Here is an 18,754-nt window from a genome sequence, read left to right as displayed (position 1 = left end):
AGGATTGATGGCAAGGCAATGAGGGACATGATGAAGCATGCTCTTCAGGATCTCTCTACCTGTTCACGGTGATGTTACAGTGGGAGGGATTCATAAGATTTATAAACATATATTGTGGTCTAACTTGGCATTTACCAGAGAAATATTCTAGAAGAAATAGACCCCGGTTCAAGAATTGATCTGCTTGTACTGCTCACATGTACTATATCCCAATAATTACAGGCACGGAATTCTTGTGCCTACCTTGCATAATGAGGGGTACAGGAGAGTCTTCTTTTTCAACCCCCTACGTCCACACCTGGTACAAAATACTACTGTACCATCAAAAGCTCCATATAGCACCTTCTAGATGTCCATCAGGTATGATTCATGAAATATGAACTCACCTGACCTCCCCTCGAAGCCGTTCAGCTGCTTCCAAGGGGAAGTGCTTGCTTCGCCTTGCAGCGAACGTCCGCCTTGCCGACGATCATCTCCAATAACCTTCTGTCCCCGCCTGATATTGACATCTGCAGCCAAGTCAATTGATCCTGCAAAGCCCTCATTCTAGACCAATTGATCATGTGAATTCTGGTATCACACTCCGGGGCTGTTTCTTGGGGGGAGGGGGCGTTGCAGCCGAAAAAAAGAAACACAACCGTTTCAAACTATAACCTGTCTTGTTTTTAAGTCTAAGATTGTATGGTCTTATAGAATAGACATTAGACAGTGAGAGAATCGGCGATGACACCATCAAGTGTCTTGAGCGGGGTCCCAAATGGGTTAGTTATAGTTAGTCACCAGATAAACAACCTGGGTACATGAGTTGGTATAAATGTATCACTGTCTAGGAAGGTACCCGAGTTTAGGTGCAGGTATTAACCAGTACTCCGTACAGAAGGTACCTATACCTAGTTATACTAGGTACCTACGGAGTAACGTTTCCATGGCGGACCCTCGAGTCCTGAACATGGGCCAGTTCACCCCGACAACCCATTCAACCATCTGCCCAGCCCTCGAAGCATCAGCCAACAGACTCTCCGCCCCCTTTGCCGCATGCATTATTGGCGCCTCAGGCGTGATTGGGGCCGGCGTCGCCCGTGCTTACGCCCGTGCAGGCTGTACCGATCTGATTCTCGCTGCTCGAGACGTGGAGGCGCTGGCCTCAGTATCGTCGTCAATCCTCTCCTTATCTCATACAGACTCTGATCCTCCTCCTCCTCCTCCTCCCCGGATTCACCTCCGCCACTGCGATATTGCCGATCACGACTCTGTCCGCGCCCTAGCCGAGTTTGCAGCCTCAAAGATTGTGCCGCACCTCGATGCCGTCGTTCTGGTCAGTGGCATCTCCGGCCCCGTCCAGCTGCGCATCACCGACGGCTCCCCGGCTGACGGGGAGTGGGCGCGTGTGTTTGCCACAAATACTCTAGGAACATACCATGTCGCCCACTACTTTGTGCCGTTGCTGCTGGCGTCTCCCACCAAGGCCTTCGTAGTGGTCGGGTCCTTGGCGGCCTGTATCACTCGCGGAATGATTGCCAATACGAAATACTGCGTCAGTAAGATGGCCCAGGCCCGGATCGTGGAATGTCTCGCCCAGCAGTTCAGCGAGGAAGGCTTGTTGGCGCTGGCTGTTCACCCAGGGGCAGTCGAGAGTAAAAATGCGTTGGAAACCGCGCCCAAGGAGTTCCTCCAGTGTTCGTTTCCCTTTTGATATCTATCTTTACTCTCGAGTAAAACGGTTCCACTGACATTCCAGACCTCACCGATGACGCAGAGCTCTGTGGCGCATTCTGCGTCTGGGTGACCAGGGATCCCCGCCGGTTGAACTGGTTGAACGGCCGACTGGTGAGTGCCAAGTGGGATCCAGACGAGCTGCTCGCCAAGAAAGAAGATATCATCCAGGGGGATCTATTGAAGTTCGAGGCCAAGACGACCGTCGATAGAGAGACTTAAATTGATGACAAGGAGGATGATTCCTACTAGTTAGTTAGCTAGGTTGGGCACCTTGTTATGCGTATACGGGGTCTAATAGATCCACCATGCTGCAAGATAACCGCCATAGACCATATTTCAACTTGACAAATAAGTGATACCTATTATTGCTGATAGCCGCATACCAAGACCGTCATCCCTAAGTAGTACATTGTACAAAGATGGATGCCAAGTAGGTATCTATCTACTGAACAGGAAATACTACTCCGTAGATACTACCCTGTAAATACTACTACCCACTCTCTCAAATGCAAAGTTTGACCGCTCCGCCAGTGAAATAGACAGGTCTAGAAGGTGATAGGCCTGCAGAAGGGCAAACTGGAACAGCGTCCTCCGATAATGCAGGATGAGCCACCACTAATGCAGTGCGCATGCAGTGCGTTGCTTTTTCCAGGGACGAGGTGCAGCAGTAAGGATCTACTCCGTATCAGTGTCTTTATTTATGGTGACACAGTCGATAGTCATGATAATCATCCTCGACGGTCAATAGTCAATAGTTGATAGTCGATAGTCGTGAATATGGTGATAGTTACTTCCATGTAACCGTGTATGCAGTACCTATATTCATGTAGTATTGTGGTTCTCTTGTAGAATTTCTAATTCTCTATTCTCATCAAATGTCATGCCTAATATGTCTAATTCTATACACTTTTGATTTTTATTAGATATCCGAGCGCCATCATTAAGTCCTTGCTGAAAAAAAGAAAAAAAAAAAAACAACCCAGTCATCAGTGGTTATTAACCCAGGAAATGGAAAAGGAAACAAAAACTGCAGAAAAAGAGAACCCGTATCAACCGCTAAACGTTGGAACCAGGTATCGATCGATGTGTGTGGAATGGATCGTCACACACTTCAGGCAGAAGAATAACTTTTTGTCGTTTGTCAAGTCGTGTCATTAATGATTTCCCGCTTTCTCTGTTAAGAAAGGGGGGGAGGGGGATTCGATTCGAAATGTGAAGGAAAACCATGCTGTCGGTCTAGTTTAATTTCTCCGGAATGATACTGCTGCACCGGGAGACGTTGGCCGAGCTGGTGGTCGAGGTCATCCGGGTCATGGTTTTGGTGTCGGAGTCAAAGGACCACTTCTGGTAGGGGCCTGGGATAAACCTGCCCCTGGCGTCCCATCCGGCCACGTAGGTGTATCCGTCATCCAGGAGGAAGAACATGAACCGCTCTGGCGGCACCCCTTCGCGGTGAGTGACGGTGTGCCAAAGACACCTCTCCTCCATCTCGTAGTCAAACAGGTAGCGGTGGAGAATGCGGCAGTATACCAGAGAGACGGGCGTCTTCTCGTCACTGTCGCTGTCGTCACGGCGGATTAACTGCCACCCGTGGCCTGGCGTGTACTTGTAGGTTCCAGGAACGGGGCTGTCCCAGTGTTCCTCCTTGTGGAGCGAACCATCGATGCGCTCGCCACGCTGGAACCAGTAGAGTGGACAGAATACTGTCCGAAGGCAGAGAAACAGATTGGGTGCCATGATGTCAAGTCAAGCTGTAGCAGAGCTCTTGGAAGAGGGATAAGAAAAGAGAAGAGGACGCTTAATAAACAATGATCAAAGAAGGAAGAAGAGCAAGGAAAAAAACTTTTGGTACAGCTCGAGGGGAGAGAGCTTGGGGTTATAAGTCGACGTCCATCGTGTTAGGTCGGGATATGCACAGATGAAAGGAACGAGTGAGTGACACTGGACACCGTAGGCGTTAGAAAAGGGGTGTCGAGAGATGGTGATGATTTGGCTGATTCCAAATGGAGCCAAACAGGCGTCGTTCTACCAAGAATTGGCGACCAAGACGGTATTCTGTATGATGCGGTGAAACAGCGTCCAGCAACAAAGATTCAGGCCCACGATCTGTGACACAGCGTCGATCACCGGAGATGAAGTGTGCCTCACTGCCTCTCAATGAAATCGGATATGTACTAATGTAGGTCTGGAGAGGAAAGGCGCAAGGAGTCGACGGAACGACAGATGGCGCAAGTAGACCCTCTTATGGTTGTCGTTGAAGGAGGCGCATGCTGCAACGCTCACGTCTGACTGGACCGGTCGAGGGAAAGCATCACCAGGTGACAGAGAAGCAACGAAAGCGATGGTGGAACAGGAAGCGAGACCAGGTCCTGAGCCCTGTGTAGGCGGTCTGCGTGTTCCCACTGCTTGGTATCCACAGTCAGCGTCGCGTTGCCATACTACAAATAATAATAACACGAAAAATTTTCTGTGCTAAACGGGAGGGACCAGGGGGGGTCTGGACTCACTCAGCTGTTTGGGTCGGTGGGCTCCACCTCCCGGAGGATCTTGCAGTGCTCAAGTGTCCACTTCTGTAGGGTGTGAAGTTAACCAGGTACCTCTCCGTACCTTAACAAGAGGCGAGAGTCACCCTAATTAAAACAGTATCCATACCATCGGACCAAGGTTCTTTACATAGCCAGTACGGCGGGTGCGAGTACCTCGCCAGGGCTGTCTGTGACGGTATGGATTCAGTTTTCTTTCCTTGTCTCTCTTCCCCCCCCCCGGTCGATTTCTTGTCCCGACTCCTCCCGGTGGGTGTGCCCACGACCCGAGGTCATATCGGGGTTTGATATTGGATTTCATTATTAGGTTTAAAGGGTTTTCTCCATAGCTAGCTAGCTAGCCATCAGAAGTTGGAACATAACAACTATAGTTCAGCTAATCAGCCACGTTTGCTTCTCGCTTACTTCGTAATGTACTCACGACATGTTGTTGGTCGTCTCAGCGCCCAGGAGCCAGGATCACTAACCCAACCCCCCCGGTCGATCGGTCCGTCCCATGTACGTTGACGTCTTAAAAAGAGCATGCCCGTCTGGAGAGTGGAGAGTTATCCCCCGTAACAGACGCAATTATGAAGCATGATTACGGAGTAGCTCGTGGAGTTGCTGTCGACGGCCGAATTGGGGGGTTCTGGGGGTGTCTGACCTCGTCGATATCCCGTCTACTCCGTAATCAGCATCGATCAGTGCTTCGGGCAGATGGATGATTGACTCACAGGGAGGAAATGACACATATCCTGATGAAGTATTCCGTCACCCGGCCGAGTTGGAGGGGGGTTGAGGGGCGTTGAGGGCTGAGGTGGCTGAGCAGAAGATCTGACCGTCGGCCTTCAGGTCGAAGTCTTGCCCCAACGGTCACCTGATCGCCCCCCATGGGATTCTCCCACCTCCCTCGAACCTCTCTCTACGCGGGCAGTGGTTGCTCTACGGGAGATGACGATGTGTGAGCGGATAAGAATACCCCTGCTTGGTATTATTCATCTATAGGCCGAGGCTATAGGTATTTGGTCACGAGCTAGGATGATGACGAGGGCAGCGTGAATGATGTCAAAGAAGACCAGGTAAGAAATTGATTGCACAACAACATACTACATATGGTATCCCCAAAGATAACAAGTTTAACAAGGTTCTGGGCTAATGCAACGGGCTATTTCCATAGGCAATCAGTGGTTGTGTCGTGGCTCGTCATATGTCTGAGCTAGTCGTTGATACTTGACGGCCTCTCGCAGAACCATTCCTTCGCTCAGCTGAGCCGTTTCCTTGCGGAAAATCTCCTGCCACGGTGTCTGGCTGGCGGGCATCGAATAGCCTCCCCTGGCATGAAGTTCTTCTCTCCGACGTCGGATTTCTTCCTCTGGAACGAGGATATCGACCCGTCGCTTGATCAGATCCACACGGATCATGTCTCCGTCCTGTAAGATAGCTAGATTGCCACCCGCTGCAGCTTCTGGACTGGCGTTCAGAATAGAGGGTGAGCCAGAGGTGCCGGACTGCCTGCCGTCACCGATACACGGCAGAGAATCGACTCCCTGTCGCAGGAGTCGCCCAGGCGGATGCATGTTGACCACCTCCGCGGCGCCAGGATACCCAAGTGGACCAGCCCCGCGCATAATCAGGATACTTGTGTCAGTAATCGGGGTGGAAGGGTCCTCCAAACGGTGGTGGTAGTCTTCTGGTCCATCGAAGACAATTACCTTCCCTTCAAACGCATTGGGGTCTTTGGGGTTCGACAAGAACTTCTCTCTGAATTGAGATGAGATCACGCAGGTCTTCATGATGGCAGAATCGAATAAGCTGCCTTGGAGGTGCAAAAATCCGGCATCGTCCAAGATCGGCTCCTTAAACGCTCGGATCATTCGGCGGTCCCAAGAGTGCTGGCCGCGAACATTCTCACCCATCGTCCGGCCATTGCATGTCAGAACGCCCTCATTGAGCTTGCCAGCATCCAGTAGTTCTGCCATGATGGCAGGGAGGCCGCCTGCACGGTAATATTCCTCCCCGAGAAGCTCCCCCGCGGGTTGCATGTTCAGAAGGAGTGGAATATGAAAGCCAAACTGGTCCCAATCGTCCATGGATAGACTCACTCCCATGTGCTTCGCAACGGCATTGAGGTGGATCGGCGCATTGGTACTGCCTCCTATCGCAGTATTGGTCACGATTGCATTCTCGAACGCTTGCCGTGTCATGATATCGCTGGGTTTTCGGTCCGAATGCACCATTTCAACTATCTGCACGCCTGTCTCATAGGCGCACTGTGCTCTCTCCCTATAGGGCGCAGGGATGGCTGCAGATCCTGGGAGAGCCATACCAAGCGCTTCCGCCAGCGCGTTCATGGTGGATGCGGTCCCCATGGTGTTGCAGTGGCCTACTGATGGCGCACTAGTTTCAACCGTAAGATGAGAGATGTGCCCACGCAACTCAAAAAAAAGGGATGCTCAAGAAAAACTTACCCTTTGGAAACATAATCGATAAACTCTTCTCGGTTGATCTCACCTGCGGCATACATCTCTCTCGCTTTCCAGAGAACCATGCCAGACCCTGCCAGTTTATCCTTGACATAGCCGTTCATCATCGGACCAACGTTGAGACAAATAGCAGGGATGTTCTATGGTTATTAGAGACAGGGAAAAAAAAAGACAAGTAACTCTTTTCATCCCAGGATGCAGAACACGTACCACAGTAGCGGCCGCCATGAGGTATGCGGGTGTCGTCTTGTCACAACCGGTCAGAAGAACGACGCCATCCAGAGGATACCCAAAGAGAATCTCCACCAAGCCCAGGTACGCAAAGTTACGGTCCAGACATGCCGTTGGCCGTCTCGTGCTCTCCTGGATCGGGTGAGTGGGGAATTCAAAAGCAATGCCTCCGGCAGATCGAATGCCCTCTCGAACTCGTTTCGCCAGTTCCAAGTGATAACGGTTGCAAGGTGCCAGGTCTGAGCCTGACTGCGCGATTCCGATGATAGGTTTTCCGGACATGAGCTCCTCCCTGGTGACTCCATAGTTGAGGTACCGCTCGACGTACAGCGCGGTCATTAGCGGGTTGGACTCGCTATTGAACCAGTTGGCGGATCGCAGCTTGCGAACCCCCGCTGCTCCATTGGAGTCTTCCTTGGAAACGCCGATTTTCATCGACGCCAGGTTCTTCTCCAGCTCCTGCGTACGTTTCCGCAAGGCCAGGAGTTCGGCCTCGCAGTCTTCAATGTTCACCGGCGCACGAGCACCGCCCCCGTCGCAGGAACAGCCATCGCACGACTGCTGAGTGCCACACGCCATGATTCACCTTTTGATCTTGCTTGATGATTGCAAACCCGATCACAATGCCTTGTTGACGTGCCTTCGGATATAGTCCCCGGGATGCCGATCAGTGTCGGATATGAGGTAGGAAGAAACAAGATTTGACCAAACAAAAAAAAAAAAAAGGAAACGCAAGGCCCTTATATAAACCTATGAGGCGGCAGGCAGCAAGTTCTCAGTCTGAAAGAAATCCTCACCAGAACAAACACTGCCCTTTTCTTCTTTACTTCGTTGCTGCATACGGGGTTTATTTAAACAGAAGCAGGGTCCCGTCGGCATATGAAGTGGGGTGACCAGCTCTGACGGAGATGCTCCGATCCGATGAGGCCGCGGAATCTGAAATGCTGGATTTCGCCTCTTCTCATTGGTTTGAGGCGGTCCTCGGGCCGATCCAGCCTTATAGAGTTTTCATTCAGCCTCATCTATACAGAAGCATATGTATGAAGTATATTTGATAGGTCTGGATATACTTTATACTCTGTACTCTGCACCTCTGGGCTGCGAGGCCATGCATCATAACACATGTATAGACTATCAAAATCTAGCTATCAGTGTTGCTGAAGCAGAGAAAACAAGTAAGTACAGTTCTTAAGAAATAGCTAAGATATAGTTACTACGTACAGCTTCTGCTATTGATTGATAGATACTTTTAGGTATAATAGGCTGTTTAACATACTTGATTCCTCATTGGTTAGTTTGTTAAAACGGTCTACTAGAGATGTACAGAAGTAGTATAACCACATATAAGTGCTCAAGACAGCTTCATCAGAAGGATGACGTCTTCATTTTACAAGAATCGATTAGAATACCTGTTCTAGAGAGCCCTACTGCTCCTGAGTAGCTCTACTAGGGCATAATACCGTTAATGATGGTTAGACCCAACCACAGCCAACTGTAATGGAGCTATCATTTTATTCTGAATGAATATGAAGTGGATATACAAGGATAAAAGCCTCGGCATTGCTATCTACTGCTGTACTGTTCATAAGGGGGGAAGGGGGGTCATCTATCTGTCTTGTTCATCACGCTTTTCAACGTCAACCAAGAAGCGACGAAACGCGGAGGAAACGGACGCCTGAAACGCCGATGATGCCACGAAATGAATGTCAATCAGAGCCTGACCCAAGAGAAAGTAGGAGGAGGAGGGTCTCATTCAGTACTGTATCAAGGGACACATCTACTGAGGCGCGCACTGCGCGGTCTGCTCTTCGTCATCCTCGTCAACCCAGCCGGATCCGCCGCGAGGATCCCCGCCGCCAAAGTCTTCGAGGTCGCCGTTGGGATCGTATTCTACCTCATCAATGGTCTCGGCTTCGATGAGAGGGTCTGGCTTGGGCAAGATCTCCTTGAGCTTCTCCAGCGTCGCAGCGCTGGGCGTCCATTTCTCGCCAGGGAACTTGACGTTGACGACCAAGTAGAGATCGCCGCGACTGTCGCTCCGTTTGATCGGCATACCCTCACCAGGGATCTTGAGCACCTGCCCCGGAGACAGGACCTCGCCCTTGACCTTGGGATGGGTGATTTCAATACCTCGACCATCCAGGTGCTTGATGACCACCCGAGTGAACCCGGTAAGCGCTTCTGCCAGCGTCACGTCAATGGTGGCAGTGAGATCGGCCCCGGCTCGTTGGAAAACAGGGTGGTCCGTTTCGACAAGGTGGAACACAATGTCGCCAGGCTCCTGGTCGGGGACTTGATCCGCCTCGCCTTCAAGAACAATCTTTTCTCCCTCACTGAAAATTGTTAAGAGAGGTAAATAACCACAGGGCTTTCTTTTGAGAAATCTTACCTGGCACCGCGGGGAATGTAAATCTCCAGCATCTTCTTTTCTTCGGTCGTTTTGTTTCCCTTGCATTTCTTACACTTGTCCTTCGGGCTGAAAAATGTGCCTTGTCCGTTGCAAACAGTACAGGCAGCGGTGGACTGTGTAAGGAACTGTCCCACGCGGGTGAGAACTTCCTTGTATCCTAGACCGGTTTATCAGTCACAGAGCCTTGTCTAATACGGGGAAACGGGCCCCTCTCAAGAACGACATACCCTGTCCTTCACAAGCAGAGCAGGTCTTGGGCGTCGCCTTCTCCTTGCCACCTCTGCCCTTACACAGGCTGCAGATCACGTTCTTCTTGCTGGAGAACTTGACCGTCTTTCCCTTGTAGAGATCCTCTAAGCTGACCTCGTACTTCTGCTCTTCATTCGGACTCTTGCGAGGTTTGTTGGGCCGTGGTCCGCCGCGTCCTGGCATACCCCCGCCCATCCCCGGCATCCCACCCATTCCGCCCATTCCGCCCATGCCAAACATCTGCTGCAAGATATCGTCCAGGTCTGGTCCGTCTCCCATGCCAGGCATGCCGCCATTGAAGGCGGCCATGCCGTGTGTGTCATACAGGTGCCGCTTGTCGTCATCGTAGAGGATATCGTACGCTTCCTGGACCGCTTTGAACTTCACCTCCGCTGTTTCTCTCTCCTCCTCTGGGAACTTGTCCGGGTGACTCGACAGTGCTGCCTGTCCGCAGAGCCCATGTTAGGATGTGTTTCTTTCTGTGCGATGAACCGGGGTCTGTTTACCTTGCGGTATGCTTTCCGGATCTCTTCCTTTGAAGCCTCCCTGTGGACCTCCAAGACCTCTGTAAAGTGACAACCGTTAGTTATCGCTCATATAAAACCGCGCTTTCATGTAGCAACACACCATAGAGGTCGATCTCGACCTGTGCCACTGTAAAACGCGAAAGAAAGTCAGCAAAATCCCAAGTATCGGCTTCGTAACGGCAAGACGCACTGGCTGGAGATCAGAGCGGGGGAATGCAGCTCAAAACACTGGGAAAAAATCGCAACGGACAGCAAGTCCACCGCAGGCGAAAAAGAAAACCGACAACGGTCGAAATGAAGAAGATATTTTATACGGAAGGAATTCAAGGAAGAAGCAAAAGTCTCCCGTGGGATGCGCTGGTCTGGGGTTGCCTTCAGCCGGTCCAACCCAGAAATTTCAGCCCCGTCGGAGCTTTCCTGCAGATCACTCCGACACTCTCCAGAAAAAGGCTTGTTTATGGATAAAAGCATCGCTGCCACCATCTAACTGCACAGATCGCCCTGTTTTCTACCCACAATCCTCTGGATGATCCGCCGCTCTTATCGCGGGCTGTTTGCCCGCCATAATTCGTGGGTTTGTGCCTCCTGCAGAGCCAGCTTCTCTTCTTCTGCTGCGTCCACAGCCAAGAGCAAGTTGCCGCAGACTCCAGCGCGGACGCGTTTCGCCCCGTCACCTACGGGATATCTCCATCTGGGATCATTGAGAACTGCCTTGTTTAATTATCTCTTGGCTAGACGGACGGGAGGCCAGTTTCTTCTGCGGATTGAAGATACAGATCAGGTTCGTTGGATGCACAGGAGTGGGATCGCAATAGAGTGCATTGGCTGACGCACGAATTGCTGTAAATAGAAGCGAACAATCCCTGGAGCTGAACAGCGATTATATGAAGACCTGCAATGGGCGGGGTTACAATGGGACGAAGGTGAATTAAAAATCAAACCCGCTACAGGGCTTGATGAGTTTTGAGGAAAGCTAACAGTAGTTGTGCTTTCGCAGGTCCAACCGTCGGCGGTCCTTATGGCCCTTACAGACAGGTACGGAGATAACTATCGTTTATAATGGGGGCAAATACCAACAAGGTATCTTGATCTAGTCCGAACGAACCTCTATCTACCGCAAACACGCCCACGAGCTGATTTCCAACGACCACGCATACCGATGCTTTTGCACGCCGGAACGCCTTGACACCTTTGCTAGACACCGCAGCAGCGCCGGTCTTCCACCAGGTTACGACCGCAAGTGTGCCGACCTCTCTCATGCCGAATCGGAAGAAAGAGCCGAGAAGGGAGAAGCTTATGTGATTCGATTGAAGGTGGACGACTATCCCATGTTTAATGATCTGGTGTATGGCAAGACGGGGCAGAAGCGCTCAAACAGCAAGCTCGACTTTATTGATCGAGTCTATGATGATCCGATTTTAATCAAATCGGATGGGCATCCCACTTATCACCTGGCGAATGTGGTCGATGATCACCTCATGAAAATCACGCACGTCATTCGAGGCACTGTAAGATATCTTTCACCAATAGCATATTTATTACCGTCAGCTAACAGGAATCACAGGAGTGGATGCCTTCAACGCCCATGCATATGGCTCTATACAACGCCTTCAATTGGACTCCGCCTAGTTTCGGTCATGTCCCCCTTCTTGTAGATAAGAACGGACAGAAGCTCAGCAAACGCAATGCTGATATTGATCTGTCTTTCTTCAAAGACAAGCAAGGGGTATTTGCGGCTAGCCTGATCAACTTCTCAGCGCTCTTAGGGTGGTCTCATTCTCAGAAGTCCGACGTCTTCAGCCTTGAGGAACTCGAGCAGATGGTACGTTTCCCGGAAGCCGAACAAGGCCATTGCAGCATGCACCAGCTAACTTGTAGCATAGTTTAACTTGAAGATCACTCGAGGAAACACAGTGGTCGCGTTTGAAAAACTCTGGTTCCTCCAGAAAGCACATGCCCAGCGATTCGCCGCCACTGGTGGGCCCCAAATCGATGAGATGGTGAATAAAGTGTCGAGCATTGTTGAAAGCACCTCTTCCGAGGACCTGTCAGTCTTTGTTCCATAGACTTTACTGATACTTTTTCAACTGACTGAATAGCAGTACACCACTCCTCCAAGGCCGCACTCTACATGAATACGTAGCCCCCTTGATCAAAGCAGACGCCAAGTCCTACACGAACGCAGAAGAATTCGTCGCACGCAACTCCTCTTTCTTCACGTCAACCCTCAACAGGGCTCCCTACGAGACATCCGCAGAACCCAGTCTCGTCTCCGCTCTCCACACTGCAGCCGCAGCCCTCTGCCTTGTTCCAGAGTCGCACTGGGACGTTGAAAGCCATCGTATCAACATTTCCTCCTACGACGGCTCATCCGCCGTAACATCCATTTCGAACACATCGCCGGCTCCTACAACAGACGATCCGGAAAAGGCCCGTGTCGTAGCCGACAAGGCCTTCAAGAAAGAACTATACCACTACCTTCGCTGGGCGCTGACGGGTGGCGCCCCGGGCCCCGGCATCCCAGAGACAATGGCTATCCTTGGCCGCGCCGAATCCATCAACCGGATCCAGCAGGCTCGTAAGCTTACAGCCTCGAACGCGGCGGAGAAGAGGAGAAGGGTGCCCCGGTCGACGCAGGGCGAGGAGGAACGGGACTTCAAATGGATGGGGTCCTTGGCGCCTCAGTGAGATATACACATGTCCTTCAAGGGCCTTTATAGTTATGTATTATTATGTATTATAGCCATATCACACTTCTCAATATACTTCCTGAGAACTGCATATCTCAGGTTAATATCTAGAGCACTATTAGAACTATACCTCCAATTGATAAACTTGAAAAAGTCTTATTTGATATGAATTGAATAAAGTTTAATCAACAGGCTGAACTTGCGACAGATGCAAAAGTTCGCATAAGAGGAAAGAAGTGACAAGAAGGAGAAAGGGAAAAAAAAGGAAAGGGAATATCATAATATCACAAAATAAAAGCGCCAGCTACCAAGAAAGCAAAACAAGATAAAAAACGGAAACTGGGAATCAATAGGGGGTTCAAGAAAGCAACCGAATCAGTCAAAAACCATAGACACGATGAAAATAACCATCAAAACGCAGAAGTCTGGACGGTTTGGAGGAAGAACAAGATTAGCCAACCAAAAACGACAAGACGAGTTACAGAAATGGAGATCGCCAATAGGAGGAAGATTAAGACAAGTCGCGTCAGCACAGATTTTGTTTCTTTATGTGCACAATCGACTTGACGGAGGGCGACGAGTGTAGAGAGGACTTCTCTGACACCAGCATTAAAATTAACAATGAAAAAAAAAAAAAGGTCATCAACGAGAAGATAGAGGCTCTGAGACTAGTCCGAGGTTCTGCAGGATGAAGCTGGGAATCAACCAGGGCAGAACTTGAAAAATGGAGGACGGTAAAGTCGTGAAATCATGGTCAGTCGTTTATTGTAAACCACGGCTTTTTTTTCCCCCTGGTGCGCCTGAATAATGAAGAGCGAGCTGGAGCAGGAGTGGAAGAGGAAGAAGAAGAAGAAGTAGAAGAAGGAAAGGAAGCAGTCTATCTTAGTAGGGCTCCATATCATCCGTCCACTCGTTATCGCTGCCTTCCACTCGGAGCACTTGGCCATGATGTTGAGGGGTCTGGTCGTCAGGGCTGACACTTCTGATACCCTTGGCCTTCTTTCCTGCTAACGAGAGATTTTGGCAGTCGTCAGGAGCAATTCTTTTGATGTTGCTGTGAGAAGCGCGAAGCTTGGCGTAATAGACATCTCTCGCGTCAGCCTCCGAGTCAGACGCATCATCAAACGTCTCCCAATTCTCCGAGCCAGATGTCACCGTGGGGACCGAGGAGGAGTTGGAGATCTGCCTCACTGCTGGTGGTGGCGGTGGGACATGCTGAATATAAGGATTTGGCTTGGGGTATCCTTGCAGAGAAGACTGGAGGGAGCTGACAGAGCTGATCGATTGCGAGGACTGAGAAAACCCTGTCGAGCGCTGCGAGAAGATGGAACTACTCAAGTAGGAACGCTGGCTACGGTCATCGTAGACATCTTCCGGGCTGACAGGTCGGACCAGTCCATTAGACATGGCACTGGCGCAGCGGGGTGGGTCCATTAAGTGACTATTCCGCTCATCTTTGGCATCCGTCGTCAAGGCTCTCATTCGCGGTGGCGGTGCACGGGGCGGAGGCATTTTGCTGGTCAAGGAGTTTGACGAATAAGTAGGCCCCGCAGGCACTCGACGCTCAGGGTTATTACTACCCTGGGGCATGTTTGCGAGGGGGACGCGAGCAGGGATCTTCGAGGGCGATTTGGCGCCGCCAGCCGGAAGTCCGTTGGGAAGATTGCGTCTGAGAGAGCCGGTAGGTGTCTTGGTGGCTGAGCGTGGGGGAGGAGGGCCTCGCATGACACTGGCCGGCCGAGCAGGCTGGGTCTGCTTGATAGAATTTGCTCTCGAGACAGAGACAAGCCCCGAGGGGGTCTTTGAACGTGGCGGAGGCCTGGCCACGGGTGTCAAATCGTCTAGGTATCTCTCGCCGTGAACGAGGAAAGGCCGCCCGTACTCGTCCTCCCAGTGTTCCAGTTCCTTTCTTAGTTCGACTTCGAGCTTAGGCAGCTCCTTTGCAATGCGCTTTCTCATCTTCTCCTCTCGCAACAGCTTGCCAGGATCGCGCCTCTCCCCCTTGTTACCCCGAGCCATGAGGCGTGACGCATCTTGGCTAGAGGCGTTCAACGCCTCACGGTCAGCCAGTAGACTGCGGTGCCTCTCGATCAGTTCAAGGGTGGAAGCACGTTGCTCCTTGAGGGCCTCGAGGCGCTCGATTTCGGCTTCATGGGCTTCAAGCAATGCGTCACTATAGACGTCGGAAAAGGCGGGTGTGAAGTCAAGCATCTCTTCCTCGGAATAGAACAGAGAGTCCCAAAGTTCTTGCAGTCTGCATCGTGCATCCTCCACAAAGAGGTGAAGGTTTTGTCTCTTCAGTTCGTTGAGACGAGCCAGCTCGTCTTCAAACTCATTGATGATGCGCAGACCGCAGCCACGATTCGACGCGAGGAAACCCTTTCGATCACATTCCTCCACTCCAAAACGATCCCAGAGACTCTCGACCGCGGTTTTGAGATCCTTGAGTTTGCGCTCGCGGCCTCGCTTCTCATCAAGCAATTTGTCGCGCTTGCTCTTGAGGTTTTCCAGGTCAGTTTCGTGAAGTCCCAACTGCTCTGGTGACTCTCGATAATACTTGACAATCGAGGACTCTGTTTGGGCCTGGGGTGTGCCGAGCTCAGCCCAAAGTTTGATAATCTCTTCGCAGGTCGTCTTGACAAAATTGAGGCGCCGGTTGTATTCCTGGTAGACTCTGGTAAATTCGCTATCGAGAGCTGTAACATATGACGGCGAGAGGTCAAAACTGGGCGGTACCGAGGATCCCGGCGCGGTAGGCGGCAGGGCAATTGACACGAAAGTAGCCTCGAGATGGGAAGAGTATGATTCGAGGGCTTCGACCAGTTCTGCAAGATGATTGATTAGACCAGGTATTATTTCCCCCCCTCAAGAGCTCCAGTGAATTGAATTTACTTACTCTTCACTTGCTCGAAACGCTCGCGGTGTAATTTGCTCATCGCATTATGTTTCTCTCTGAGCAGACTGATGCATCTATTTAATGGATAGGTGATCCGTAGCTCATTATGATCCAATTGGTATTGGCCGTTGGCTTTTTCATCATCCAGCGATGCCTCCATTTGCTTGATCGCGGTGATGAGCCGCTCGGCCTCGTCCACCATGTTGTTCTTCTCACTAAGGAAAAAAAATAACGCGTCAATACCATAGATTCCTCATGTTTATCAAGGGTATATCATTGATGGTAATTCTTACTCATCGACTAGTCTTAAATGATTGTTCAAAGTTTCTGATAGAGCGCTGAAGAGCTGTTCCCCTCCTGTTAGAAACAACACACTCACACTCCAGGGTTACAGCACAAACACACCTCTGCTTCTCGGGTGTCCCGCTCATGGTTTGGGACTCCGATCTCATCGTAGATGCCATGCAGCTGGCTGACGATATTGTTGACCTGAGTGGTCAAGTAACTGGTGTCGACCGTCATTGGAAGACAAAGGACAAAGAATACGCAATAGCCCTGGGACTCAGGATGTATCGCAGTGGGGAACCGTTATGTCGGGGCGACAATGCGCCTTGCGACAGGCAGTGACAACAACAGCTCACACACCACCACGGGGGGGGAAAATGGAGCAGCAAGCCAAGGAAAGCAAAAAGCAAGGAAATTTTTCAAAGTAATGAACGTCGAGCACTACCTCTCAAAGCGACTGGCATCTGTAATGGAGACGAGAGAGCCTGCAGCTTTTATGGTTGAGCGTCAACAAGCGCGACGTATGCAAGGGCGTAGGGGAGGGGAGAATTGAAGCTGAAGACGGTGATCGCGAGCCTGGCGTACACAAATCACCGCCCTCGTTAGCTCCCCGGCTTGGCGATTCTGTTGATCATGTGCCGTTGCACCGGGCAACGTGCTGACTCAGCATGTCACCGCCTTGTGTTCTGCCACCTGCCCCGCGACCGCCTCCGCGCCTTCCTGGAGTGGCATCAGGTACAAGACGCTTCATTGCTGCCTACCTGATCAAGGGCTATTCATTATCAAAGAGGTTATCCGGGAAAATGCAGATCGCAGGGCAGTCGTGGGGTAAATATGGCCGCTATTGGAAGCTTGATGAGACAAGAGGAGAGGGTCTAACTCTTTTTCAGAGCTTGACAACGCTATCAGCATCGTGGACCCCGAACGAGACGCCCTCTACCAGTACAATGAAGAGACGCAGAAGGCACTCAACGCGGCGCGGCCCTGGGCCAAAGACCCCCACTACTTCAAGTCGATACGCATCTCAGCGGTCGCTCTGTTGAAGATGGCGATGCACGCGCGCTCGGGCGGGTCGATCGAGGTGATGGGCCTGATGCAAGGGTACATCCTCCCCGAGACTTTTGTGGTGACGGACGCCTTCCGGCTGCCTGTGGAGGGTACGGAGACGCGAGTCAACGCCCAGGACGACGCCAACGAGTACATGGTGGCGTACCTACAGTCGTGCCGGGATGCGGGCCGTATGGACAACGCCGTGGGCTGGTACCACTCGCATCCGGGTTACGGCTGTTGGCTGTCCGGGATCGATGTTGCGACACAGCAGACGCAGCAGCTTGGGGGCCCCTTTGTCGCTGTCGTCATCGACCCCGAGCGCACCATCTCCGCCGGGCGAGTCGATATCGGCGCCTTCCGCACGTATCCGACCGACTACGTCCCGCCGCCCACCAAACAGGAGGGAGAGGAAAACGAGACGGACGGGAATAATCCGAATAATGACGGTGGCGGCGGCGGCGGGCCCCACGCCATTCCGCTCAATAAAGCGGAGGATTTTGGCGCCCATGCCTCCCAGTACTACTCGTTGGAGGTCTCGCACTTCAAGAGCACGCTTGACACGAGCCTCCTGGACCTGCTGTGGAACAAGTACTGGGTCTCGACGCTGAGCCAGAGCCCCCTGCTCGCCACCCGTGACTACGGTAGCAAGCAGATGCTCGACCTGGGCCAGAAGGTCCGCCGCGCCGCCCGCTCCGTCAAGGGGTCTGGGCCCCGTCCCGCGGCCGGCACGACCACCTACGCCCGCGACCAGCAGCTGGATAGAGTCGTGCGCGAGGGAGAGCGGATTGTCTCCGAGGAAGTCAAGGGGCTCGTCGCCGCGGATATCAAGAGAAAGCTCTTCCAGGGAATCGGCGAGGATGATGCAACTGCAGACCCGTGATCTTTTTTTCTTTCCCTTTGCTTTCTTTTTTTATTTTTCATGATTGTTACGATTTAGTAGTTGCCTACCTACACTAGAACAAGAAACCAGAAAAGTCCATTCCCCATACTATAACTAGCTTTATTGGATGAAAGTACAGGATACTTGGTTTTTTATTGTAACAGATTTTGAACAACGCCTCTATCACTCTTCCTACTATCAAGCATAAAAGATATCTTTTTTTTGGTTCCAGGAGGGTTCAACAAGAACACCAAGTCATGACACATTATTAAACCAAGAACAAGGCACAATGATGGAGAGATGTCCTTGAAAAAGAAGAGAAAAAACACACTGGACAGACCAGCATATAATCGTAGCTATATAGACAAGAGGTAGACCACTGTACACAAGAATGACAAATCAGATGTATGTGCGGGTATATAGATGAGGGAAAAAAAATAACAAGATTGAAATAGAAAAAGAAATTTCAAAAGGTATTGTTAAGATGGACTCCGAATATTCGTATAGATCTGAAGTATTCAGGGTCGGCGCAGATCGGCGTAGTATTGGAGAAGGTGAGAATTCGAGGGGTGAAAGAAATTTTGATTGGCGAGAGAGAAAACAACGCCGAGGCGTTGTTGTCTGTAACCAAGACCGGTGGTTACTTGCGTTCGATGATATTGTGGGAACAAGAAGAACCCCTGCTTTCATGGCGAGATATGGCATTCAGAACGGCTGACCGCAGTGACGGCGCAACAAGGAAAAGGTTCAGCCAGCCATGAAGCCTTGCTGGCAGTGAGAAAGGCCGTAGCCCAGAGAGACCAGACGATCAGGGG

General features: G+C 51.3%; 6 protein-coding genes across 6 annotated transcripts in view; 2 read left to right on the top strand and 4 right to left on the bottom strand.

Moving 5' to 3' along the window:
• Nucleotides 1–925: 925 nt before the first annotated feature.
• ASPZODRAFT_12056 (hypothetical protein) lies at nt 926–1,935 on the top strand (the record flags this gene model as incomplete). The annotated part of the gene is made up of 2 exons (XM_022721253.1): nt 926–1,676; nt 1,739–1,935. 2 exons carry the CDS (start codon nt 926–928, stop codon nt 1,933–1,935), a joined length of 948 nt encoding a protein of 315 aa, XP_022585727.1.
• Nucleotides 1,936–2,952: 1,017 nt separating this feature from the next.
• Nucleotides 2,953–3,453, bottom strand: ASPZODRAFT_56018 (hypothetical protein; the record flags this gene model as incomplete). Its single annotated transcript, XM_022728581.1, has 1 exon — nt 2,953–3,453. The coding sequence occupies one exon, from the start codon at nt 3,451–3,453 to the stop codon at nt 2,953–2,955; it is 501 nt and encodes a 166-aa protein (XP_022585726.1).
• Nucleotides 3,454–5,419: 1,966 nt separating this feature from the next.
• ASPZODRAFT_54688 (hypothetical protein) lies at nt 5,420–7,531 on the bottom strand (the record flags this gene model as incomplete). Its single annotated transcript, XM_022728484.1, has 3 exons — nt 5,420–6,635; nt 6,707–6,861; nt 6,932–7,531. 3 exons carry the CDS (start codon nt 7,529–7,531, stop codon nt 5,420–5,422), a joined length of 1,971 nt encoding a protein of 656 aa, XP_022585725.1.
• A 1,149-nt stretch (nt 7,532–8,680) lies between these two features.
• On the bottom strand, nt 8,681–10,496 carry ASPZODRAFT_338861 (hypothetical protein). The gene is made up of 6 exons (XM_022728260.1): nt 10,329–10,496; nt 10,237–10,265; nt 10,118–10,174; nt 9,590–10,055; nt 9,342–9,519; nt 8,681–9,285 (listed from the first exon to the last, which is right to left on the bottom strand). Coding segments are annotated over exons 1-6 (1,287 nt in total). The 5' UTR covers nt 10,330–10,496; the 3' UTR covers nt 8,681–8,729.
• Nucleotides 10,497–10,664: 168 nt separating this feature from the next.
• Nucleotides 10,665–12,826, top strand: ASPZODRAFT_148537 (hypothetical protein; the record flags this gene model as incomplete). Its single annotated transcript, XM_022725386.1, has 7 exons — nt 10,665–10,919; nt 10,989–11,061; nt 11,136–11,173; nt 11,233–11,646; nt 11,703–11,960; nt 12,022–12,185; nt 12,238–12,826. The coding sequence occupies 7 exons, from the start codon at nt 10,665–10,667 to the stop codon at nt 12,824–12,826; spliced, it is 1,791 nt and encodes a 596-aa protein (XP_022585723.1).
• An 884-nt stretch (nt 12,827–13,710) lies between these two features.
• Nucleotides 13,711–18,754, bottom strand: part of ASPZODRAFT_148535 (hypothetical protein) — a gene marked incomplete at both ends in the record, with an annotated part of 9,626 nt that continues 4,582 nt past the window's right edge. Inside the window, one exon of the mRNA XM_022725385.1 lies at nt 13,711–14,964. Within this exon, the coding sequence (XP_022585722.1) occupies nt 13,711–14,964 (1,254 nt within the window). The remainder of the gene's footprint in view (nt 14,965–18,754) is intronic.

This window comes from Penicilliopsis zonata (genome assembly GCF_001890105.1).
Source record: "Penicilliopsis zonata CBS 506.65 unplaced genomic scaffold ASPZOscaffold_1, whole genome shotgun sequence".
NCBI lineage: Eukaryota > Fungi > Ascomycota > Eurotiomycetes > Eurotiales > Aspergillaceae > Penicilliopsis > Penicilliopsis zonata.
Note: the sequence above shows the minus strand (reverse complement) of the source record. Positions and strands in the feature narration are given on the sequence as shown.

Excerpts from the sequence above, each read along its gene's own strand:
- ASPZODRAFT_338861 (XM_022728260.1), bottom strand. Across the intron at positions 10,056-10,117 it reads TCCGGAAAGCATACCGCAAG|GCAGCACTGTCGAGTCACCC; the intron begins GTAAACAGACCC and ends CTCTGCGGACAG. Across the intron at positions 9,520-9,589 it reads CTCTGCTTGTGAAGGACAGG|GATACAAGGAAGTTCTCACC; the intron begins GTATGTCGTTCT and ends AAACCGGTCTAG.